We start from the raw sequence: 25,857 nt of genomic DNA on the forward strand, positions 1-25,857 counted from the left end.
TGTGGCACCACGTCACATGCAGCTTTCTTCCCAATTTTAAAGCAACCTACATATTCTACAGCAGAATTATGTAATGCATTATTTGAAACGGTTTTCCTTTCAAAAATCTAATTTTATGCAACAGCGAGGCCGAGATGATCCATACACATCAACAATGAACGCTCCTTGCAAACATGCAGCGGCACAGAACCTGGTGCACACGGAAATAATCACAGAAAATCAGTTACATGCAGGATGAATTATTCCCTAAATAACCTGCTGTTGATGCATTCAACTTAGAGGCATTTTGCTAGAAAGGAAGGAAACATTTCACCCTGATTTGTTCAACAATTTTCTACTTATTTCCCTATTCAAGTTTATGAATGATCAGCACATCACCACTAGTATATATATTTTCATCTTGCTAGCCCAGACTTGGAGTGCCTGGCAGACAGCCTTTGCTAAAAAAGCCTATAATTGCATATTTCCAACAACTATTTTTAAGTAAAGGCAAAGACGTGTGTCTAACTTTGATAAGGGCTAGAAAACTGGTTAAAGGTATATATTGTAGTAAAGCAAAATTCCTTTCCCATCACACTGACAGGAGATGCCAGTTTAGTTGAACTGTAAGTATGGAAGAACACTCATTTTTATCAGTCTTGGCAAAACCTGTCTCTCAAGCCTTGCTGACATTCCTGTTGGTCCTATTTGGAAATTAAAATAATGCAGACTGGTGAAGAGAACATAAAGCAATGTGGGGTTTAGACACTTCAAACTCCAGCCTAATCCTAATCCATCGTTCTTGATTACACTGGGGAGGCCAAACCTCAAATCCTGGGGGCAGTTCTGGGCCCTCACACCAAGAAAACTCTTGAGGTGCTGGAGCGAGTTGAGAGAAGGGAACGGAGCTGGTGAGGGGCTGGAGCACAAGTGTGATGGGAGCGGCTGAGGGACCTGGGGGGTTCAGCTGGAGAACAGGAGCTGAGGGGAGACCTTCTGATCTCTGAACTGCCTGAAAGGAGCTTGGAGCCAGGGGGGTCGGGCTCTGCTCCCCAGGAACAAGCGCCAGGAGCAGAGGAAACGGCCTCAAGTTGCGCCAGGGGAGGTTGAGGTTGGATGTGGGGAACAATTTCTTCCCCAAAGGGCTGTGGGGCATTGGAACAGGCTGCCCAGGGCAGTGCTGGAGTCGCCATCCCTGGAGGGTTGGACAGACGGACATGAGGTTCTCAAGACATGGGGCAGTGCCAGGGTTGGGTTATGGTTGGACTCGATGGCCTTGAGGGTCTTTTCCAACCAAAATGATTCCATGGTTCTACATTCACCGTCCACGCCACGTGGCAGGCTTTCAGAAGACAAGCCAACAACAGTCATCACTCTGGTTCAAAAAGAGTTCTTCCCAAATTAAAGGTCCAAAGGGAGGAAAAGCATTGGCACAAGCCGGGGCAAGTGAGCTTGCAGGGGCTGCAAAGAACTTCACAGGGCATTTGTCACACGCAGCCCAATGGGTTCAGACACACAACGAGGCCAATGCTCCCAGTCACGTTAGCTGCCCTTCCACTAATAGCTGCCATTAGCACTTTAGTCAGCAACTTTCCAAGGTAGCTGTGGTTAGGATAAATGGAAAGAATTGTGATTTTCATGATAAAACCACACCGGTTGGGTGGATGACATCAGTGAGTCCAAGTCTGAACATTTTTAACCTTTTTCTATTAAGAGCATATGAAGTGATTGAACTCAGAGTGCAAAGTTAATGAACACATGCTATCTGCTGAAGATTCAGTGCAGAAAGGCCAGTTTAATATTATCCTGCCAAAGGTCTATCGTATTTTACATTTCCATCTATCAGGAAGCAGTGTGTTGACATAAATGATCATTTTGATGGGCAGGGAGCAGGAAGCAGCAGTGTGTGTCAACCTGTCAGCTACATGGCTTAAAGCCACGGTGCTATTTACATTGAGATGCATGTTTAAAGAGGATTCATGCCCAGAATCTCTAAATTAATTGATGTTATTTACTTAATTTTAACCCCGTAAGGGGAAGGAAAAAAAAAAAAAAGTCTGTTATTTTCTCTCTTATCAGCATATTCCTATTTAATAACTTTTTATGACAATAAGGGTTTTCTCCCACTAGAAAAAATAACTTGCGGGATAACAGAAACATTGGTAAATGCACATTGCCCGTTCTTTTACCAGGTGCACGTTGGAAGAAAGCACAGTGTACAAATCAACCTAATATTCTAATATTCTTAGTACTCTCAATAGTGAGACTAGTTCCCTCTTGCAATTCCTTTAATCAATGAAAAAATAGTTTCCTTCCGTCTTCAGTGGATAAAGCCCTATGCAGAGGACTGAATTTCATCCCGTTTTCAGCTCTGTAATGCTCCCAAATCAGTGCAGTGCACTCAGTTAGCATAAGCCGGCCCGTAAGCCTGGCTCTGTGCTCTAAGAACGGGCTGTGGAAATCCTGACACTAGGTCTGTGGTGTTCCCCGTTCGCAGGCCGGGCTGACGAGGCCCCGAAGGGACGTTGTTAGCGTGTTAACAGGCTAAAGTTAGCACCGTCTTTCTATCATTCTGAGAACTGCTCTGTTTTTCCTTCCTGATGTGTTTTACAGATGGTAATTCTCCGCAGGAAAAGTTCCTCAGCAACCATTTTTTTCCATAAGGCCTATTCATTAATGTGTCAGAGCGGCAGAAAATGTAATTGTTGCCCATTACTACATGACTTAACAGCTGCTAAAAGGTATTTGCCAAGACAAGTTCTCCCAAAGTTGCCTTTACCTGGTATTACAATAAGAAGCCAAATAACAATATGGCATCAATGCAGAGATTAATACAGAAAACTATAATACCACATGGACCAGAACACAGGCTCCTCCTATCCATGCCAGGGCATCATTTGCCAGGTGCAGCAGCACAAAGCGTTAAGACCGACACCACCACCCCATCTCACAAAAAGAACCCCATAAATTTGCTGAGAAGTATGGAAAAAAAATGGCAGTGAACATTTGCCTAACCAGCTGCTAATACCCAAGGATATTTAATTATTAAAATGAAACATGATAGATTTTTAGGTTTATCAAAGCACTGGGATTTGATTTAGTACAGAACGACGCTCCCTGCTTGGTGTTTTTTCAGTGTTTATCTGCTGTTGCATATTCATGTTGAACCTCATCTGCCTACACGATACATCCCATTTTGATGAAAACAATAATCACTGATTAAATAAGCAAGTGGAGTGAGCTGCAGAGATTATCAACAAGTCCATTACTCAAATTAGTGAGACTTTGCTTAAAGAAAAAACATCTAGATATTGGGCTGAGCGGGATCTTTTGGTGTGTTTATGCCATGTATATTCTACATAGCATATTTTCTATTCAGCTATTTTTTTCAGCATCTCCAAAATCAAATTACCAAGAGTTTTGTGTAAAAGAAAAATTAAGTATGAGCATAGATTGAAAGAAACAGTTCATTTGATCTAATTTAAACTTTCCCGCAACCAACTGAAATTTTATTTGTACAAGTCAATAAGAAAAATGATTTGCTCATTAGGTTGAGTAATTATAATAAAAAATAGTCACTTTCTTCCAAGAAAGTGGAAGAAAGAGACCTTCAGAATGGTTTATGTGAAGTAACATCAGAGTAACCCTCTCTGGTTGGATTGTCTCACCACCGTCACAGTAAAGAATTTCTTCCTAACATGTAATCTGAATCTCCCCTCTATCCAGTAGATCTACCTTAGATTTAAAGTCTGTCATTGTGAGCCAAGTCCCTCAATCAGCTGTGACAGTCTTGCAACTGAGAACTCACGAGAAATATTTGCTTTTCTGGGTATATTAATAGTCATTCAGGTGCCACTTTTCCAGCTTAAATGACAAATTTTAGTCATTTCTCAGTTTCTGAAATATAACTTGCTCTCACTCTGACTACATGCTGCCCATGAGCTGTGATTCACCCCACCACCCTCACCCCTTTGCTATGCTGTGCAATGAGGTGAAATGAGAGCCATAAAATCGGCCAGGAGGGAACACCGTCCTGCCCACAGGATCCCAGAGTGTCAGGGGTTGGAAGGGCCCTGGAAAGCTCATCCAGTGCAATCCCCCCATGGAGCAGGAACACCCAGCTGAGGTTCCACAGGAAGGTGTCCAGGCGGGTTTGAATGTCTGCACAGAAGGAGACTCCACAACCTCCCTGGGCAGCCTGGGCCAGGCTCTGACACCCTCACCAGGAACAAGTTGCTTCTCATATTTCAATGGAACCTCCTGTGTTCCAGTTTGCACCCATTGCCCCTTGTCCTGTCACTGGTTGTCACCGAGAAGAGCCTGGCTCCATCCTCCTGACACTGCCCCTTTCCATATTGATCCCCAGGAATGAGTCCCCCCTCAGTCTCCTCTTCTCCGAACAGCTCCAGAGCCCCAGCTCCCTCAGCCTTTCCTCACACAGCAGATGCTCCACTCCCTTCAGCATCTTGGTGGCTGCGCTGGACTCTCTCCAGCAGTTCCCTGTCCTTCTGGAGCTGAGGGGCCACAACTGGACACAATATCCCAGGTGTGGTCTCCCCAGGGCAGAGCAGAGGGGCAGGAGAACCTCTCTGACCTACTGACCACCCCCTTCTAATCCACCCCAGGTACCATTGGCCTTCCTGGCCACAAGGGCCCAGTGCTGGCTCATGGTCACCCTGCTGTCCCCAGGACCCCCAGGTCCCTTTTCCCTACACTGCTCTCTAATAGGTCGTTCCCCAACTTACACTGGAACCTGGGGTTGTTCCTGCCCAGATTCAAGACTCTACACTTGCCCTTGTTCTATTTCATTAAATGTTTCCCTGCTCAGCTCTCCAGCCTGTCCAGGTCTCTGATGGCAGCACAGCTTCCAGTGTCAGCTGCTCCTCCCAGCTCGGTGTCATCAGCAAACTTGCTGACAGTCACTCTACTCCCTCATCCAAGTCATTGATAAATATATTGAATGGTACTGGCTCGGCAGGGCACACCCAGCACAAAGGTCCAGCACCTCGTGCAAGGCTCCCCAGCACCCTCCCTATGCCACCCAACACCTCACCACAATCAGGAACTGAAAGTGCTCACGCTAAGCTCACAAGGGACAGTCCTGTTGGAGAGGCCATGCTGCAGAGCTTAGTTGATACTGGCACTGGGTCTTGTCATCTGCCCATTTGATTTGCAGCATAAACCTGTGCAAAAACGGAGTCCCACATTGCTGTGGGAGCAGACGGCCCCTCTGACGAAGCAGGGTAAAGAAACGTTTTATTTTTCCATCCCACACTTTGCAAGGCAAAGGCGAGAGGGAACATACGCACACCCAGTGATGAGCCTCAGTCTGCCTAACTAGAGTTATGCCCAGAATTGAGTGTGGGATGTCCCGGCGGAGGGGCCAGGGGGTGCTCCTTGTGTGGGACATGGTCAGAGCCCTCCATCCTCCCGGTGAGACCCTTCCACAAACCTCAGTTAAAAGGAAGGTGAATTAAACGAGGCCCGTCCTGAAGCTCCTCACGGGCCCACCACTCCCTTTGATCCCCGGGCTGCTGAATCAACCTGTCGGAGCACATCAGTTCAAAGGACCAGAAGACAAAATGGGGAAAACGGGGTCAGGCTAATGGGATTTAACATTAATTCCGCACCAAGCCTGAAAAGATGGAAGAACACGGCCTGGGGGGTGAAAGGGATAATGAATTGAGAGTTGATGGAAGGAAACTTAATTGGTTTTAACAAGAGGAGGTCACATTTTGTTACCATTATTTGGGTTGAGCAATAATCTTATTTTGACAATTTGTGCCAGCTGATGACCTGCCCTACTCTTTGTTGTGACTGTTTTGAAGTCAGTGGAGAATGCAGTGCTGGATAAAGGGCACAAACACGTGGCAGAGAGGAGATTTGAGTGAAAAAACATTGAAGGAAATATGTAGATCCATTAACTGATCTAACCGGTGCTGAGGAGAAGACAACTGGGAGGCTGGTGGTCCCACTCGCTGCTGTGCTCAACAGAGCTGCAAGCAGTGGAGATTTATTGAATCATGAGAGCAGAAGAGGAGCGAGGTTCATGTCAAGCAAGAAAAGACCTGTGGATTTACACCAGGCAGTCTGTCTCCAGCTGATCTGGTGCTGCCTGGGGACAGGGGGTGACCTGGAGCAATGTCCCGGCTGCCTCTCCCCTCCTGGGCTGCAATGGTTCACCCACCTGGAGCTCCTCCAGGTGCTTTGTGATGATAACCAGCACTGATACCTCCTGACACGCCACATGTACCAGTTTCACATACAGAAGAAAGATCAGGGTGTTTCAGACTTCAGCTCTAGATCTGTAGCTGCCCCAAGCGACAGGAATCGAGTCTGGTGGGAACAGTTTCAGTGCCTACGCAATACCACCCATGCGAAGGTTTAGCAATGACATGGACCCTCAGAGTGAGCAGAGCCACGGTTCCTGCCTGCCCTTTGCATCTGCCTGGCCTGGTGCACCCCTTCTTCTGAACACAACAATCCCAACCAGTGCTAAAGCATCCTCCAAGGCTGCTCCAATTATTTAAAGCCATAATGTGACACAAATAATGAATTCAGATTTACAGACCTTTTACTCTTCAGCTGACCCAAGAATGCATTGCAGCAAGATTACTGGTTAGAAATTACCTTGGGCCAAGAAACTTTTAAACAGAGATCGACTGTGTGTTTGGAAAAGACGTGGCCACAAACCAGTTCCTGATGTGGCAAAGAGTGCAGTTATCCTGATGAAAGGCTAGAGATGCCTGTGCCTACAGCTGCTCCATCAAGCAATGCACCACGATGGATAAAATTAAATGGCGTGCGGCAGAGTGGAATGTGTGCTGCAATGAACCATCTAGGGCCTCGTCCTCTCTGATCAGCCAGGAACTACAGACACACAGCTACAAACACAGTCCAGGGTGTTCAGCACCACTGCTTATGTAGAGAGAGATTCAGAAGTATCGTATAAATGCATTGCAACTGATGGCGCTGTGCAGGCCAAGCAGAAATGGAGTGTTCAACTGTAATAAGGTGCAACTGTAACAGCCAACTGGTCACTAATTCTAGCTGGGATTGCATAGCAAAATGTAGGTCTTGAACTTCTGCACCATGAGGTCAAAGCTTCCACAATATCTCAAGATCTAAAGTTTTGACTAGTTGCCAGTAGTCACAGAATCATGATGATCGAGATCATCGAGTCCAACCGTAACCCACTCCAGAACTAAAATGTCCCTGAGAACCTCATGTCCGTCTGTCCAACCCTCCAGGGATGGTGACTCCAGCACTGCCCTGGGCAGCCTGTTCAATGCCCCACAGCCCTTTGGGGAAGAAATTGTTCCCCAGATCCAACCTCAACCTCCCCTGGCACAACTTGAGGCCGTTTCCTCTGCTCCTGGCGCTTGTTCCTGGGGAGCAGAGCCCGACCCCCCTGGCTCCAAGCTCCTTTCAGGCAGCTCAGAGATCAGAAGGTCTGGTTGAAAAATCTTTAGCGTGAAACACCACACAACTCTTACATTTTTAGCCCTATTTTGGAAGAACAGAGTTCATCTATTCCTCTCCATTCTATTTCAATATCACCACTAAAAGACTGAATCAGAATCACATTTTTGCTCACCCACTAATGGCCTTTTGGTTCAAAACTATTTAAGAGTGACTTGGGAAAGGTATAATAGCACATGTTGTTGTTTCATCTTCACTTCGAACTGCCATCAGGTATTATTTTGCAGCTGTTTTACTGTAAGTGGCATCCTGAAATCTAAGCTAAAAAAGTGTCTTAATGGCAATTTCAACAGATTTTTAATTTCCTGAGAGAATTCAGTGAGGCCACGAAGGGAGAGCATGTTTAAAATGCAATGCTATAATAAGAATGTTTCCTTCTTTCAAGCAGTTTTAGTTTTTGGAATTTGATAATGATTTTACTAAACTTTTGAAAAAAATCCCCTAAAACCCACGTGAAGAGAGATTAAAGAGTTTCTGCTCGTAAACCCCAGGTAAATACCACAAGGACCTGTTTCTCTGCAGCTCCTGTTACCCACATCGCAATTAAATCCACACAGTAAAAGCCACTTGAAGCAAAGCTGCAGAACAGGTCCCAGCTGGGATTTCCTAAGGCCCAACACCCCCTGCACCCGCGGCCAGGACGGGACAGCCGGGGGAATTTTAAAAGTACAAAAGCCATTCTGCACCAAGGACTCTTTTTTTGCCTCTGTTACCCCAGATCATTTGCCCACAAAGACAAGCTGGAAGTGAAAAGCAGGTTTCATAAATTTCCCTGAAGCTGTGAAGGAGGAATAGCTGAGCTGGTAAGATCTCTCACCCTGCTCAGTGCCTCCCAGCACAGCGGTTTAGCCTTACAAAAATACTAGTCTGGGTATTATTCTAGCATCCTGAAGACAAAAGATGTAAGAGGGCTGCCTAGGAACCAACGGTGCACATTATCACAACACTTGTGCTGTTATTTTTTATAGATAAACCTGAATGATATCCAGTGAAAACCTGCATTTAATTCTCTTTTAGGAGACAGACTCCTCTTAGTCATAAAAACATCAATAAAATTGCATCCAGAAATCAAACTGCAAACCGATTAAAACCCTTTGGCTCCTTGCTGGAAACTCTCGCTGTGAGCAGCCCCAGAGCCAGGACAGAGCCAGCACCGGGCCCTTGGGGTACCAACGGCCAATGGTACCCGGGGTGGGTTAGAAGGGGGTGGTCAGTAGGTCAGAGAGGTTCTCCTGCCCCTCTGCTCTGCCCTGGGGAGACCACACCTGGAATATTGTGTCCAGTTGTGGCCCCTCAGTTCCAGAAGGACAGGGAACTGCTGGAGAGAGTCCAGCGCAGCCACCAAGATGCTGAAGGGAGTGGAGCATCTGCCGTGTGAGGAAAGGCTGAGGGAGCTGGGGCTCTGGAGCTGGAGAAGAGGAGACTGAGGGGGGACTCATTCATGGGGATCAATATGGAAAGGGGCAGTGTCAGGAGGATGGAGCCAGGCTCTTCTGGGTGACAACCAGTGACAGGACAAGGGGCAATGGGTGCAGACTGGAACACAGGAGGTTCCACTTAAAGATGAGAAGAAACTTGTTCCTGGTGAGGGTGGCAGAGCCTGGCCCAGGCTGCCCAGGGAGGTTGTGGAGTCTCCTTCTGTGCAGACATTCAAACCCGCCTGGACACCTTCCTGTGGAACCTCAGCTGGGTGTTCCTGCTCCATGGGGGGATTGCACTGGATGAGCTTTCCAGGTCCCTTCCGACCCCTGACATTCTGGGATTCTGTGAGATGAGGACACGGCCCGGGCAGCTCGGATGCCGTGATGCTCATTGCTTGGCACCGTGGGGATCCAGGGCCCCGTCCGCTCCTCCAGCGGGCTCAGACACTGGCTCACGCGCTCCAGCGCACACAGGAAGAGAAGAAGGGCTGAACGTTTAGCACTGCAACCAGCAAGATAACGTGTTGCCACATACGAGTACTTCGAGTAATAGCGCTATTCTAAAAATGCGCTTTGTTGATGCATCTTCAATCTGCACACACCGTAGAGGTGCCTGGATAGCCAAACCAGGCTCCAATTTGGGGTGTGCTTTCTTCTGTTGTCAGACTGAAGCTGCTACGGAGAACATTTCAGAAGAACTAAATTTCAAAAAAAGTTGCTGAGAGCTGCGAATGTCACAATTCTCCAAAAGCAAAAGCTGCTTTCTACCCTTAAACCCAGGACGGGAGGTGCAGAAAGAGCAACTGCAGCTGCTGTGGCAGCACAGAGAAAGGGTGGCTCTCCCATCACGGACATTTGCCAGGTTGAAGAAACATTATGTTAACACCAGATGTAAACAATGTTTTTAAGCCATAACAATCTCAACATTTCACCCCACCCATTTGTGACCCTGTTGCACCGCTTTGCCAACCACTAATAATGGAACAGTAAAACAGAGAAGCGGGACGGCAAACCAAAAATATAACCTTCAAAATATATATACATCTCAAGCAGACATGCTGGCAAAGTGAGAAAAGAGGAGGAGAAAAGGTTATTTGAGGGATTTAAGAGAGAAACACATCAGAAATTCTCAGAGAACACAGATTCAAGAAAAAACACTGATAAAGTTCATTTTTGGACATGAAAAAAGATTCCCTGCGAAGCATTAAGAGTGGAGTGACATCTGGCTTGCCAGATAAAGATATTCTGAGCAAACAAAACCACATACAATGTCAGCTACAATAGGGAGATAAAAACCTGAGGTGCCAGCACCTTAACAGATGTTGTACCGCTAAAGCTGCCTGCGCTGCACTCCTGTCTGGATGTACGGATAGATTTACCGGTGCTCCAGTTCAGGATGACACTCCAAAGGGCACTTGAAGGAACGCTGTACGATTTGCCTGGTGCTGGTACGTTATTCCAGCGGCAAGGCCGGCATCTCAGAGCAGAACCGCAACAGGCGCCTTCCGATGCGGTGCAAGGGCAAGTTCGGCCAGTGCCCGTCACACAGGCTCCCGTGTGCAGCACCAGCTCACGGGCGCCAGGGAGGGAAGAGCTGTAAGAGCCAGCTCTGATGTCTGAATCTCAGGGAGACAAAGAATTGTTTAAGTCAAACTGATAAGAAATCAGACAGAAAGAGAGTGGAACTGCCTTTTGAGCCAATGGTTTTGGTGGGTTTTGGTCCAACATAGATTTACAGAATCATTTAGGTTGGAAGAGACCCTCAAGATCATCGAGTCCAACCACAACCCACCCCTGGCACTGCCCCATGTCCTGAGAACCTCATGTCCGTCTGTCCAACCCTCCAGGGATGGTGACTCCAGCACTGCCCTGGGCAGCCTGTTCAATGCCCCACAGCCCTTTGGGGAAGAAATTGTTCCCCACATCCAACCCAAACCTTCCCCGCTGGCTTTGGGATTTCTAAGTTAATAACCATCGAGAGGGTAGACCTGGGTCTCAGACATTTCTCACAAAGTTAGAGCACTGTATGTGAAAGCTCAGTTCTTTGTTTCAGTTCTTAGAAGATATTTTCCTGTATTTCCATTATTGCATTTCAATCCTGTGCATTGCAAAAGCTGGGAAGTTTTGCAAAAGCAGGTGGACAGCTTAGGTCTCATTTACTCCATGTAAACTGTAGTCTCTCACCTGCTTCAAAGGTTCTGTCATTTCGTCAAATGCTCAGGTGAAATCTGAGCAGCTCATGGTAAATTTGACAGAGCAAAACTCATCCCTGATGCAGGTTACATAGAGTGGTAGTCACCAGTGGTTTGCAGGGGACGAATCTGGACCAGTGACCGAAACAAGGAAACTGCTGTTCTCCCAGGTAGTTCTGGCACCTGAAAAATAACTTGGAAAAAGTGCTGAAGCATTTTTTCCCAAAGGCTGAACTTGTTTCTAAACCTTGGTGGTTATAATTATTCCCACCTGCCATCAGAATGAAAACCTGAAGACCCGGCTGTTCCCTCCGCTCTCACCTTTTCACTCCTGGCAAACACTCTGCCGCCCAGGGACCTCTTTCAGAAGTCATCACTTTGATTTCGTATTAACCAACACTTCATGTGCCTGCTCGCAGAGGAGAAGAATTTTAAATAATGAATATTCCTCAGAGCCATTTTGTCTTCTGTTTCCCTTCTTGACACCGGAGGGCAGCAGCCCCGGGACGGCCCCAGCAGGACCTGGCCAGCCAGTGATTAGAGATGAAAGCTGTGAGGACAAGGGATGAGTGAAAGGACAGCTTATCACTACTAGGCTGCCCACTACGTGTGGATTTGGCAGGAGTTCAGATGAAACTGTTGATTTTGGGTAGTTATCTTTGCTAACAACTCTCCTGAAGAGTCAGGAGTGCGGGTCTGAGGGGGAATGCAGGACAGGCAGCCTGAGGGGGCTGGAGAGCCCGCCTGAGACAAAGCTTTGCCTGCTTCAAAGGGCAACCCTCAGCTTTCTGAAAGAGCATTTTAATCTTTAGATAACCAGCGCTATTTAGCATTAACAATGTTACCTTGACCATCAATCAGAGAACACCACAATGAAACTAGAGTGGGTCAGCCAATAGTTCTCTGCAAGCTCATCTTTCTTCATTTTTGAATGTGATTCTGACTGACAAAGATGATCTCCATAAATCACACCACCTTTGGCGCCTATTTAAAGTACCAGTCCCAGCCAGATCATCTCATTTACTCCCTGGAGGCTGCAGCCACCCTTCTTCGGGTGTTATTTGTATCACGATACAAATGCCATTCAAGTTCCAGTCCAAAATCTCTACTGAATGTGTCTGATTTGACCAAGTCTTCACCAAGCAGGCTTTCACGGAAAATACAGCTATGCAACCTTTACCTTAAAATATTGCCGAAAAGAAAAACACAGTCAGTTAGACTGGGTTTAAGTTCCTTTGTTACACCTGATTGCTCATAATTGAAACTGTAGTTATATCTGCATTGCTGGCTCCGTCATTAAGCCACTCTATTTTCTTGCTATTCTGAAGCACTCCCCAAGCTCCTGCTAATAATTTTGCTTGACCTTTATTAAAGACCAAGCATTAGCTGGCAATTAGATTTGGTGATCCCTTTGGTGATTGAGGCTCAGTGATTTACTGTAAATTATAAATAGTTCAAATGTTTCATTACGTTTATTCTTCATACAGCTTTGTGGCCAGGTAAGCACTGACATGACATTCACTGTTAAATGATCTCATTAAACTTCTTAATTTAAGTGGTGCAACACTTCACCTGCCACATTATCCAAGGACTCCTGTAAAGCACATTAAACATTCAGCATCGATAGATGCTCTACCATAGTTCACCTTGTTGAGAGTGAAATTTCAGTCCCTGAACAGAAGGTTGACTACCTGATGCTGTTTGTCAGAGACAATAAATAATGCAAAGAGATACCATGTAAAGTAAGAGGTTAAAGGCATCAATAGCTTTCCCACAGAGTTTTGAAAGAGGCTCTCAAAAGAAACGACTTTAAATCCTGAACAAATGCCACTAAATTAAAAAACTGAAGGAAAAGGGAGGAAGGTGCTGGTTTCTTTCATTTCTTCACTAATGCAATGACTGCGACAGAAGGTTTCTTGAGAACCTTGAGGGCACGTGCCCTGCTCTTATTCACAGCCTCAGAGCAAACACACAACCACCCAACCTCCCAGTTCAGGTCACTTACAGAGGTTCCTCTCCAGCCATTTCATCCCTCCCATGGCCACTGGGAATGTCCAACGGAGCTCAATGGAGTCAAGGGTGGGTAACACACCACATCATTTAACTCAGGCCATTTAACAGCGTATTGACTAAAGGCAAACACTGGTTTTTTAGAGGTGCCTTTATGTGCAGATTTTGTCAGTGATTTCTGCTGCAGTAACAACCAGGAGCACACGGATCAGGGCAATTGTTGTGCTTGGGTGCTGCACCTACAAACTCCACAAACTAAGTACTGAGGCATGAGGAAGAATAATCGGGGTATCTGGCTTGCATGTGTTTTATCTCACATGGTTTTGTTTCCCTCCCAAAATGAATGGTTCTAATATTTTGCCTTTATATAGCACAATCTGGTTCTGGACACATCTTCTGAAGGATGAAGGGCTCCTCGCAACAGCAAGGTAGCCTGTGAACACACCAGCCTGCTCCCCAGACACATTTAGGCTCCATCATATAGTGTTAACCGCAAATACTGAATGTGTCTTTCTGACTTACAAGGCTGGATTAGCTTTAATTGTCAGAAGAGAAGTAGTAAAGGTTTCAGTGTTACAGATGGAATGGCAGATGGGAAGAGAAAGCTTAATGGGAAGCAGCTCTGGATAAAACCTATTAATCTACAAAATTCATATGTTCTTACGCAGAGAAACCCAGCAAAAAGCACTGCAATCTGACCAACCAGTGAGAAACGTGTGAACTGCCCCTCGCCCATTATCCCAGAAATCATGGCATGACGTCCGAAACGAGGAGAAAAATCCTCAAACAGCCTATTTACTCTTTCCTGGAAAAACAATCAGGTCTCTATGGGGTATGCAACAAGGTAATACCTTTCCAAAGATTACAAAGAATATTAATTTATAGCATCTCCACTATGAAAATGAAATGAACTCATATATATCTTTGATGAGATAATATTATTTTCCAGAGTTTATAGCTGTAATATTCCGTATTCAAAAATATCTAACAGTACCTCTAAGTCACTGTCATTAAAACTGCAGCACTGAACAAGGCATTTTAGCATCTGCTGAAGCACATTTCCAGCAGCTCTGGTCCGGACGGCTGTGCCGGGGGACACGGGCGCCCCAGCCGAGAGCTCGGCCCGCAGGAATTTCCCCCGCAAAGAGAGCGGCGCCTGGAATTTTTCCAGCCGAACGGCTCTTGTGCAGAGCCTGAACGACTGTGAGATACCACGGCACTGCTACAAAGAATCCATTAACGCCAAACGGACTCCAGTCTGCTCAACAAATCCTGTGGTTGTTTCTGGCCATGTCTATAAGCGACTGATCCCATTCGGCTTTGCGGTTTAACTTGTTCCATAGGGAACTCAGAGCGGTTGAAACCGCCACAGGTCATGGCCTCAGCATTACAGGATATTTAGGGTGGACTCAACACCACAGAAGGGTACCCAGATACATCTGCTGGAATTAGTCTATAACTATACCAGACCTTATTCATCCTACTTGATTTCAAGTGCCATCACCTGCCTCTTCCTTTATGGTCTTGCATTTCTCTGCCTTTCTCTGCCTTTCATCATCAGTGCAACAGGAAAGCGAACAACAGGGAATAACAAGCTGCTTTTTCTCAAAACTCAAGAGATATACTACAGAACTACATATTCTCTCTTACAAGCACAGATAATAGACCAAAGTTGTTAAGTGTCTTTCTGTTGGACACCAAAAGTGTTTAGATCAGATGCAATGGGCACCAGCACTAAAGCGCTTTGTCATTTCCCACACAATCTTTCCTAAGGCATATGCTTATGGTTTCTTTCATTTTTCACTTCAGAGGGGATTTCTGTCTGAGCAGCAGCTTCAGGAAGGGACCCGTAATTTGAGAGAGATCTTGCAGAAACCAAATCAGCAAAAGGCAGGTAAAGCATCAAATGTATCTCTTTTCTAAGAATATTCAAAGCATGTTATGTCACCACTTATCAGAAAATCACCCAAGAAAGTTACTTCCCCTTTCATGAATTCATTTCAACATAGAGGGAAACAGAAGTCACAAGGAGAATTTCCTCTTTCCCTCTTCTTGATAATACTTATAGCCTAAAACCTAAAAGACAGTTGTTTTTTTGGGGGGTTGGGTCTTTTTTGGGTTTGTTTGTTCATCATAATTATTTTTAGGGATTATCTACTTTTGCACAATGCAGTAAACCTTACAGAATGCAGCTGTGGGGCCTGGGTTATGTAAATCCAGAAATAACATAATTTCACTTAAAATCACAAGCCTTGTCATGCGGTGATGTGTGAAGTTCTTTGCCTGACGCCATCAGAATAAAGATATTCAGGCAACGGCTGGTGCTGAAGATATAATTGACTCCTAGCAACTTATTTGTCACTTCTACTATCATTATCCTCCACGGAAAAAGTACTAAAAAAAGGAAGACGAGAACATTACCTTCACTGAATTCATATCCACAAATTTCCTTTAGGAATAAAACATGTACATTCTTACAGTAATCTTCGTACCTGATGGGGTAGTCGGCAGCACTGAGGTTAATGAAGAAATCCCACGGCCAGTCCTTCATCTCCATTAAGTCCCTCATGGTCTGCAGGTAGGTGGACAGCAGACTCGCTCCTCCCCAGATAGTCGCCATTCTCCAAGAAGTGACTCTCACGTTTGGGTACTGGTTGGCAAACTGGAGCACTTGCCGGTGTAAGTAATTGGATCGCTTCACAGGAGAAAAAAGTAACATATTCAAGTTACTCTGTCCCAAATTGTCCCTCCCTGCATTTACTAACCAGCAGCTCTACTCCCTGCCTCACTAAGCGTTGCTTTGCCCTCACCTACTGTGGCACACGAGCTTCTGCTAAACGCTCATTTGGAAATGGACAGAGACCGCTGTTTAAGTCTTTTTATTACAACTACAGTAATCACTAATCAGTGTAACTAGTTCTTATTTATCACCAGTAGATCCCAAAGGGCTTTTGTAAAGGAGGTGACTGTTACTGCCTCCCTTTTGCAACCCGGGTCCGCTCTCCATCCAGCAGGCCACCACTGTCAGCCTGCAGCGACTTATCCATTACTGATAACTAAATGTTACAACAGACAGACAGACAGACATCAATAGATCCTCATAGACATATAAGGAGAAACAAAGGCTGGTACATAGAGAAAATAACAGGAAAGAATAAAAAAGAGGCTCCAAACATACAACAGATGGAGAGACAAGAAGTGACATGCACTCTACGCAGCAGAGGGAAAGAGAAGATGAAGGAGATGACAGAGATGGGCAGACTGACAGATGGCGAGACAGGCAATTTATAACCAGTGATATATTACCTTGTCAACATGAATGTAATAAAAATGGTCTTTATGGTAAATAGCCTTAAACATGCGTTGGAGCTGCCGAGAAGCTCTGCCATGAACAACCAAGACAAAAGCGATCCTGACTGGGTTGGCTGGCATGTATTCTACGGAGTCCTCATCCCACTGTACATTGTTGTTGGCTTTTCCTGTTTGAAAACAAAACACAGGACATCTCTGAGCGCAGCTGCAGGGCAGGGGTGCAGAGAGCAGTACACATTTCACCTCAGCTCTTGCTTCAAAAGCGGTTTCTAAGGGGAATTGAGAACCATGGAGATGGTCCCTGCGTGGGGACGCGGCCGTCCCGCCAGCCCTGCCTGCGCCAACAGGGCGAGCGCCCAGACGCTCATGAGTCGGACCCAGGTCTACGCGGGTAGGCACATTTGCAGCCTCAAAGGAGTCACCTCCAGGTTTCTAAACGCTGTTCCAAGGGCGGCTTGCCTCCTGCTCCCCAGAAATGACCCCCGTTTCTCAGGAGACGCTTGTCCCAGTGATCAGCACAGCCCACCCCCACTGACAGCACCTGTTTGTACCAGCAGATCTATGCCAGAACATTTAAGCAGCATACCATGTATCTTCACTTCTTGGCCTAGGAGAGGGACTCTCACCATCCTATTTAAAATGTATGTTCATTTTTATTTTACCGGAGGAATTTCTGGTGTCCATTTTCTAAAGCAAACACCGCAGGGTAACGCTAAGACAGGATGTGCTGATGAACCGAAGGGCTGGAGGGACATTCTCCCTCGGGAATTTAAAGTGGTTTGGGTTTGGGTAATAGCTCTTCAACACAATCACCTGAACACAATGGAAGAAAAATACAATTCTATCCCAAACTGACATTCATTCTTCAGTTAGACAATCTCTTGAGTGCTCCAACCTTGTAAGGACCTTTCTCCACAAAAAGGATTTAGGAAGAAGCTGGAATTTTGAAAGAACAAGGAAAAGAAGTGCCCCAAGGCTAAAAAAAAAACCCTCTTGCCACAATTTTCCTCTTGCATGTTTTAATTTTTTATTTTTTTTAAATGGAAGGCAATATCATTGCCTCAAAAGTTAATTAGTCCCTTCTCGCCACCCCCCAACCAAAGGTACAATTTTTCAGCATCCTAAGATATGAGCTGTTATTCTGGTTTATTTTCTCTAAAAGGCAAATCCATTTGACAACGTCAAAAGTCTGAACTTCTGATGATACTGAAAATACGTATTTAACTAATGGAAATGCATGTGAACAGAGGCACAAACACTCATTTCCTACTCCAGGTGTAAAGGTTTGGCAATCACAGAATCACAGAATGGACTGGGTTGGAAAAGACCTCAGAGATCATCCAGTCCAACCCTTGGTCCAACTCCAGTCCATTACCAGATCATGGCACTCAGTGCCATGGCCAATCTCAGTTTACAAACCTCCAGGGCCGGTGAGTCCAGCACCTCCCTGGGCAGCCATTCCAATGCTGACCACTCTCTCTGCACAGAATTGCTTTCTAATCTCCAGCCTCAATTTCCCCTGGCAGAGTTGAAGCCCATGCCCCCTTGTCCTATTGCTGACTGCCTGGGAGAAGAGACCAATCCCCCCTGGCTAGAACTGCCCTTCAGGTCGTTCTAGAGAGTGCTGAGCTCACCTCTAAGCCTCCTCTTCTCCAGACTGAACAAGCCCAGCTCCCTCAGCCTCTCCCCATAGGGCTTGTGTTCAAGTCCCTTCCCCAGCCTTGTTGCAATGGCATGAGCTGACCCAGCCGATTGCAGCCCTGCGACCAGGCCAGGAACGTTCACATCCCCACCATCAACCACCACCACGGGATCCTGCACACAGATCCTGCAAAACAACACATGCCTGTGTCCTCCAAAAATCACCCGCACAATAAAGCTCCCTGGCCAGGCTGGTAACCACAGGTGGGACAGGACTTGAACCCGCTTTGTTTGAGAGCAGTGACTCTGCTGCACTCCCAGAAGAACAACAGAATTGGGTTTTACACTCTTTTATAGGAGCTACTAATCACCAGTATTTTTTTCCTCACCATCAGAAAAGCTGTTTCTTTGGGTTTTTTTTCCTACCTTCCTAACAAAAGCCTGATGAGTCAACTACGTATCCCAGTGAGTTAGAGTGAAGTTGATGCCAATCAGCAGATTCTGGGTGTCCAGAGTAGATATTCATACTATTATAAGTAAGAATTTCCTAACTGACGCAAATTTGAAGGGGACTCAGGAAAAGGCCCTGAGCAAACTGGGAGTGTATGAGGTGGATCTCCTATGAGCAAATTAAACCTTCTGGTTCCAAAGCAGCGTGACGCCGTGAGGAGCTCCCAGCTCAACCAGCCCCGTTTCAACTTGCCACGGATCCTTTGGTTCTTCCTAAAAATACCACGGAGTGTATCTGGATGAGTTGTACTCAGTTTGTGAGCGCAGCCACCAAGCCCAATGCACCTTCCAAAGCATCAAACATGCTCACATCTGTCTGATTTGATACAAGGAACCAGAAAGAAGAGATTTGCCAAGCGTGAAGAGAAAGAGAGAGAAAGACATTTTTTCCCCAGGGTTTGGAAACTGGAAACATATGTTGATGAAACAGTACCAAAAGCTTTCTTTTTAAAAATGTCTTAATTATAAAACAAAAGGTCCAGGAACGTTGTGGGGGTAAGAGCTGTGCCCGGTCGGTGGGATACGGCTCTTTACAAGGGGTTAAAATGCAGGAATACACAGAGACATTGAGAACTGAAGAGCCTACGAAGACGCAGAAATTCATTGCCCCATGTATAACACCCTTCCCTCCCTGCAGCCCCTCAGGACCATCTGCAGCAGTATTGCTCATAAATTAAAGCAACTTTAATGCCCCCAGTTGTATTCAGACTACCCATGGGGAATTTTCTAGCCCCACGAGTCACTCTAAACTTTAAACAGCAGCAACTTAAATGGCATTTCTTTAAAAAAATCTCCACCACTAACTCAATAAGACTTGGATGAGCAGCATTAAAAGACTGGAAGAAAGCTTAAATTTAATTGTTCATCATTTTTGGTTTGTTTATTAGGGCCATTTACCTCCGCTCAGTTGTTGCATGTGCTTGGGGCTTTTCACAGCATCAGGGACAGAGGGGCTGCGAGAGAAGGAAACGGGCTTGCAAGAGAACTGACATGGGAACGAAGGGCGACTGCAATTGCTAAAACAACCCATTTTTCTTTTAAACTGCTTTGATTTCAAGCTGATGATGTCCCATCTATGGACTCAAATATTTTTAGTGGTTATCAGTACATTTTTGGAGACCTCTCTTCTAAAATTAGTGCCTTTCTACAATGATATGTAGAAGATGACAGGAATTTAAAATAGCCATATTGTGGGTCTTTTATTTTAAACTAACTTGTTTTCAATACCCACACTATCATTTATCAAGCAATTACTGAACAAAATCCTCCTGTATTTTCACCTGAAATGCCACCTCACTTCATCAGGTTTCTCTAATAAATTCCTCTAGTCACTTATTTTCCTCTCTGCTGTTTTCCTACTCCAACCTCTTTCTTTTTCCATGTGTTCCTTTCTTGCTTCTCTTTTAGGTTCAGATTTTTATAGCCCCATTTTCCACCTGCTTCTTTAATCTGTTCCTATTCTTGGCTGCCTGGAATTTCACGAAGGTAAGAAGGTTGTATTTTTTCCATAGGTCAGAGTATCTGTTCCTTCTGCTCTCTGCTGGTACTTGCCTGGTTTAGGCTGCCACCCTCTATTTTGCAGACTGCTCCACTCATAAAGAACCAGCCTGGTTTGCAAACATGATGAAACTGGCCTGAAACATTCAATTGAGTATTTGCTTACTAAAAAAATACAGTAAGACTTCAGAGCTATGTAAACTATGTCAAGATTCAAACAGCTCTAATCATGGCATTTCTATAAGACGTTTCATGCAAATTATGCAAATCGCCCATCACGTTAACGCCTCCCTATTAAGGACTTGCCCCTCACGTAGGAGCACGTCCCCTCCTGGGTGTTATTAATAGCACAGAAGATGGATCAGATTTTTTCACTTAATGCCATACTATTCAGCAGTGACAAAAGTGTAAAAGGGTTTTAAGGAAGCACTCGCATTTAACAGCTTCTTCAGGGCCATCATTGCACTGTTTGCCACACGTACCAGAGCTCACTTGGGTGCTAATTCGATTGGCCTCCACCCCCGGTCACTTCAGTCCAACAAAACCAATTGCCATGATCACCTTTCTCTCCCTGCTCCCAAGCAGCCCTTGTCACCTCCGGTCCCTTTTCTCCTTCTCTCCCCCAGCACAGAGGGGCCACGTGCAGCTCCCTGTGCTCAGCCTTGGCTGGCACTTGTCACCTCACGTGCCATCCCTGCCCTGCCAACAAAAATGAGTTGAGCCAACCCAGGAGAATTCCCATCTCCTCCTCATGTCCTGATCGCTTGGGGAAGTCTCAGTGGGACTGAAGCTGCCCCCCATCTCACCTTCTCTGAGCTTGCCCCAGGCCAGATTCACCCCCAGTTTTCAAACGCCCTTAGCGTGGGCACGGCCTGTTGAATGAACCTCCCTATGCGTTTAAGGAATTCCCTTTTGCTTGGGTAACTTCCGCAGATCACTGTCTCATAAAATGTACTGACAAGCCCATCATATTAAAACAAGGTGAAACAAAACCCTGAGGACTATGACATTACACCTCCATCCGGGAAGCACAGGTCTACCCTTGGCAAGCGCTTTGCACGTGGGGAGAGTGAACGGAGTGTCCTCTCTGCAGCCATCCAGCACACATTAAACAGCTCTGGTCCAGAAGCAGCAGAACTGGTGTTAAACTTCCTCAAAGTTGGCCATTTCATTATGCGATGGAAACAAAGGATATTGGAGGGATTTCTCCTCCTGCCTTGCTTCACAGAGACCATCACATGGGACCTCAACAGAAGCGGCAGCGCTTGCTCAACTCATAACAAACCCCTGTATCAAAGCTTATTTATTTTGCTATCCCACAGTGAAAACAGAATGTGGCATTTTGCTCTGTGACCAAACGCCTGTCACAAACTCACTGAGAGAAGTAAAAGCTGCCCTTGTGGCTTCCCGCCGGCAGCGTGACAGGCCCGACATCCCCGGGCGCTCGCAGCAAAACCCGGCCCTGGTTTTACAGGTAACAGCAGAATCTAGTGCTATTTCAACTTGCACCTTCCAGAGCTCAGAGAAATCAATGGTCATAATTAAAAGTTTAATCCTCAACTATTGCAGCATTACTAAATGCCACAATAATAAACATAGCGCGATCACTTTCGCATTTGTTGTGGTGCCACATTACGCTCAGTCATCCACCAATATATCCCAGAGCCAAGCTGCTTATCTTTTACTTCTATTGCTAATTAATGAGGTCATCAGACTTCTCTAGAAATCTTTTAATTGATGTTGTGAGTCATACTATTTTTTTGTATATCAGTCCATTAGCTTCTAGTTGCCTAACTCAGATTTCCACCATAAACTCCCTCTTTTCCATTGCTCACAACTCAGAACAACGCAGCAGGTTGAAAATTTCCAGGCTTGGCTTGTGTCTGAAAATGTTTTCCATTTTCATTAGAGCAAAACCAGTTTTGCCTTGTTAACAAGGTGGCAAAACTAAAAAATGAAACAAAACATTCCTTCATTTAGAAAACCCATTTTTTGTGAGTCCTAGTAATAGAAGTAGTTGGAGTTACATACAAACAACCAAAAACTTCACTGAGCAATTTATCAGTGAGCGGTCAGAACCGGATGAGGCCTTTGCCTGATTATCACAACGTTTATCCGACGTGTCCAGAGCTCTTGCTGGAGTTGAGGCCCAATGACCCATCACAGCAAGCGCCTCATTCACCATCAGGCCCAAGAGGGGACGTCGTGTCTTCCCACAGCACCCTCCAGCAAAGACACCTCGCACAGGCAACGCCACCCCTGCAGTACAGCACATGTTTGCCATCCTTAGATAAAAAAACAGTTTTTCCTATGCCAGAACCAAGAAATCTACCTTTAGTAACATTAAGCCCAACTATGGGAATGCAAATTTTCACCTCCGGTCCAGGAAATTCTTCATTTGTTTCCATGGTGGCCCTTGCAGACATCTTTAGTGAAAGAAAATATCTTAGGTGGTGCTGGCCGCAGCCAGGCCCTGCCCTCCCCTGCCTCTAATTAGCAGCGTAAGCTAATTATGCCCAGCAGCTCAGGGAATCAGCACCTTCGGTGCCAGCCCACCCATCGCCCAGGCCAGAGAGGGGCTGAGCTCCAGCTCCTGCAAACAAACCAGGTTCCTGATGAAGATAATTAACATGACTGGTCACACCTCTGGCTTCTTTTAGTGGGTTTGAACTTGCTCAGCAAAGTAGGAGAAGTGAAATCAGCTGAGAAGATGCACAGGGGCTTAAAGGGGATGCGTATGGTGTACAGAACGAAAGGTTGCTGGTTATGTTCTGTACATTTCCTTAAAATTGCTGTTACCCATAGTTTTAATCTGCGAGTTAGCATGCGGCACTTGGGATAAAATTTCGGAAGCCATGCTGCTATGGAAAAGTAGATATTCAATTTTTTTGTAGTAATGCTTTATCTCAACAACCCCGCTCCTGTATTTTTCATTCTCAGGCTCTATCATGAATCACAGAAACAATTTATAATCCCCTGTAAGTTCATATGACCAAGTAACCCATAAGCAAAAATCAATGCAAGGCAGGCGGGAAGCAGCAAGACATAATTTACAAGCACTCAATGCCTAGTCCATTTAACATTAGAGAGACAGACTTCAGTAACGTTCTTTCCACACTGAGCACAAGCCCTGGCTGCTGATGGGGGCATTTCGAGTCTGATTTTGTCGTTTCAGGGGGTGACAGCAGAAACTCAGGGGCAGCACTGGGAGTTTCTCTACAGCGAGTTTGTGAACTGATAAGCAGCTCTGCATCCCTACAGAATCTCAGAGAAAAAGGAAACTCACTGTTATTACAGATTCGGGTTGAGAGATTTTTGCCCTGCCTATGAACAGAAAAATAAAGTCCATGAAAGAAGAAAGGTAAGAGCGAGGGCACATGTAGAAGTGTTTCATGTTCACAGCTGGATCATAAGAAGGTGAATTGCTTTTATCTTTTCCCAAGGAAAACAAACAAACAAAACCAAACCGCGCACTTTTCTGTTTCGGAATTTGAGAGGAAACACTTCCAGGGCAGCTTTGCCGTCCCTCTGCCGCGTCCCTGCGGCACGGGTGCTGCACACACCGCTGCGAGAGTCACCTGCGGATGTTTTGCACGTGATTTGAAGGATTCATCGTAAATGAAAGGAACAGAAGAACCTCGAGAACAAAGACAGAAATCGGTATCACTAAATCCTTGAAAGCAGCGGGGATAACACAGGACTGCTCCAAACCCATCCCGCTTGTGTCTGTGCACACGCTCGTGCTGCAGCAGCACCTTGATACCCACTGACTTCCAAACAACACCAGGGAGCGTCTGGATTCAAGCAGCCTGCTATATTGATAACAAAAACTCCCTTCTGTCCTGCAGTCTCCAGTAGTTACTGAAACAATTTTATGATTTGCAAACGACCAACTAATTATCAGATACCTCTATACCACACTTCCAACACACACTAAATTTAATTTACTACGATACTTATCTAGGCAGCCCAACAGTCTCAGTAACAAGCATGCTTTTCTGACTATTCTAATTATGAAAACGGTAGCATTCCTGGGAGACAAATCTCAATTATTTGTAGTTTTGCTGCAGAGTGTTAGCCAAGCATTTTCTCCCTTTTCCCACTGACTCTCATGAATAAATAAATAACACTCAAAAGCAACAGTAAATTAATTAATGTTGAATTAGAATGAATTTCCTAATAGTAATATTTATCATATAAATTAACAGCCAATTAGTACATCATGATCAGTGTTATTAGGGTGAATACAAAATGCCTTCTAAGTGAGCAGCAGGTTATTTTTACTATATTGAGGGAAAAGACCAGACTTCAGAGAGCAAATATAAAGCAGATCCAACAAGAGACACAAATATTTCTGGCAAAGACTATTGACTCCTCTTGCCCCTTACACCTTAGACTTAACATTTGGAGGTAACAACCTTGGAAACCACAAAAAAGAGAAAGTCCATATTGATAGGTACCTTGCAGCTGTAAGCAAATGCTCTAGAACAGGGGTGTCCAACTCATTTTCACTGAGGCCACATCAGCCTCACAGCTGCCTTCAAAGGGCCAAATGTAATTTTAGGACTGTGTAAATGTAACTGCTCTTACCACTACTACTCACCAGCTGATGTGGCCCTGGCGAAAATGAGTTTGACACCCCTGCTCTAGAATCATAGAAAAATTTGGTTGCTAGAGAACCTTAAGATCATCAAGTCCAACCATAACCTCACTCTGGCACTAAAGCACATCCCTAAAAACCTCTAATAAAAGAGCTTTTTCCCGCTTCACTCCCAGGACTAACAAGCAGCCCATTCTGAGCGGGACCCCCCAGCTCAGAGTCAAAACTCGTGGAGACCAACCAGCTCATCACCGAACCCAGGAGTCACCCCTCAGTTCTGCCACAATACGCTCCAGACACAAGAAAACAAGCAGTCCTGTCTTTTCTGGTTACTCCTGAGGCGCGCAGGCTTTGGTAGCACGTGAAGCCCCATGCTCCCCCAGCGAGTCCAAGGGCAGGTCCTGTGGCCATGGTGACAGTGCCAGGGACACCTGCTGCTCATTGGGAGACAGAAAAAACCCTAGTGAAAGGGCTGAGATGAGGCATGTGTTTAGCTAGCTTACCCACCACTGATTGTTGCTAAGGATGCTCCTTTCAACAGTCCCACACTGATGAGAACAGGAGTTTGTCAGACGAAATAAGTCATCCCACGAACTCCCAAGAAAACTGATGACACAAAGCCAAGCAGAAGCATTCATCAAACCTCATCCGCTATTTGCGTTTTCTGGACACAGCTCCAGCCGCTCCAAGAGCACTGCGGTTTGTACAAAGCCAGCGCTGGGAGGCACCGGCTCCTCTGGGCAGCTGGTTTAACTGGTGCACACCATGGGCCACTGGACACCAGCACAACCTTCCTGCAGAGCCCCTGGCTGCTCTGTCTGTCCCCTGTCGCTCTATCAGTGACACCTGTGACATTCACATCGCCCAAGAGCAGCAACATAATTCAGATGCCTAATTGAACACAGTCTGTCTAGGCTCTCCAGAGGTTGTTCAAGCAATGGCAACACAGGCAGAATTGGCCACAGAGGCAACAAGGCTCCTTTTGGTTTCTCCAGGCTATAGCAGTGGCCCGTGCGTACAGCAGTGTCCTCCTGGGACAGTACAGCTGCTCCTTGGGGACACAGGTGGTGGCAGCAGCCCCAGGTGCTCCCAGGTCCTGCGGTTCGCCCTAACGGCACCGAAATTAGACGGTTGAGTCCTGATGTAGGTGGCCTGAACTCCACACGGAGGACGCCAGCCCTGTGCAGATGGACTGACATCCCACCCGACACCA

General features: G+C 45.8%; 1 protein-coding gene across 5 annotated transcripts in view; it reads right to left on the bottom strand.

Annotated features, from left to right (window-relative positions):
• XYLT1 (xylosyltransferase 1) overlaps positions 1 to 25,857 on the bottom strand; it is a 276,271-nt gene that overhangs the window by 55,962 nt on the left and 194,452 nt on the right. For all 5 annotated transcript variants that reach the window (XM_071815168.1, XM_065850894.2, XM_065850893.2 and 2 more), the window contains exons 3-4: positions 16,391 to 16,563; positions 15,577 to 15,779 (exon numbers count right to left, since the gene is read on the bottom strand). In XM_071815168.1, coding sequence (XP_071671269.1) covers positions 15,577 to 15,779; positions 16,391 to 16,563 — 376 coding nt within the window. The remainder of the gene's footprint in view (positions 1 to 15,576; positions 15,780 to 16,390; positions 16,564 to 25,857) is intronic.

The sequence above is a fragment of the Patagioenas fasciata genome, chromosome 15 (genome assembly GCF_037038585.1).
Source record: "Patagioenas fasciata isolate bPatFas1 chromosome 15, bPatFas1.hap1, whole genome shotgun sequence".
Classification (NCBI taxonomy): domain Eukaryota; kingdom Metazoa; phylum Chordata; class Aves; order Columbiformes; family Columbidae; genus Patagioenas; species Patagioenas fasciata.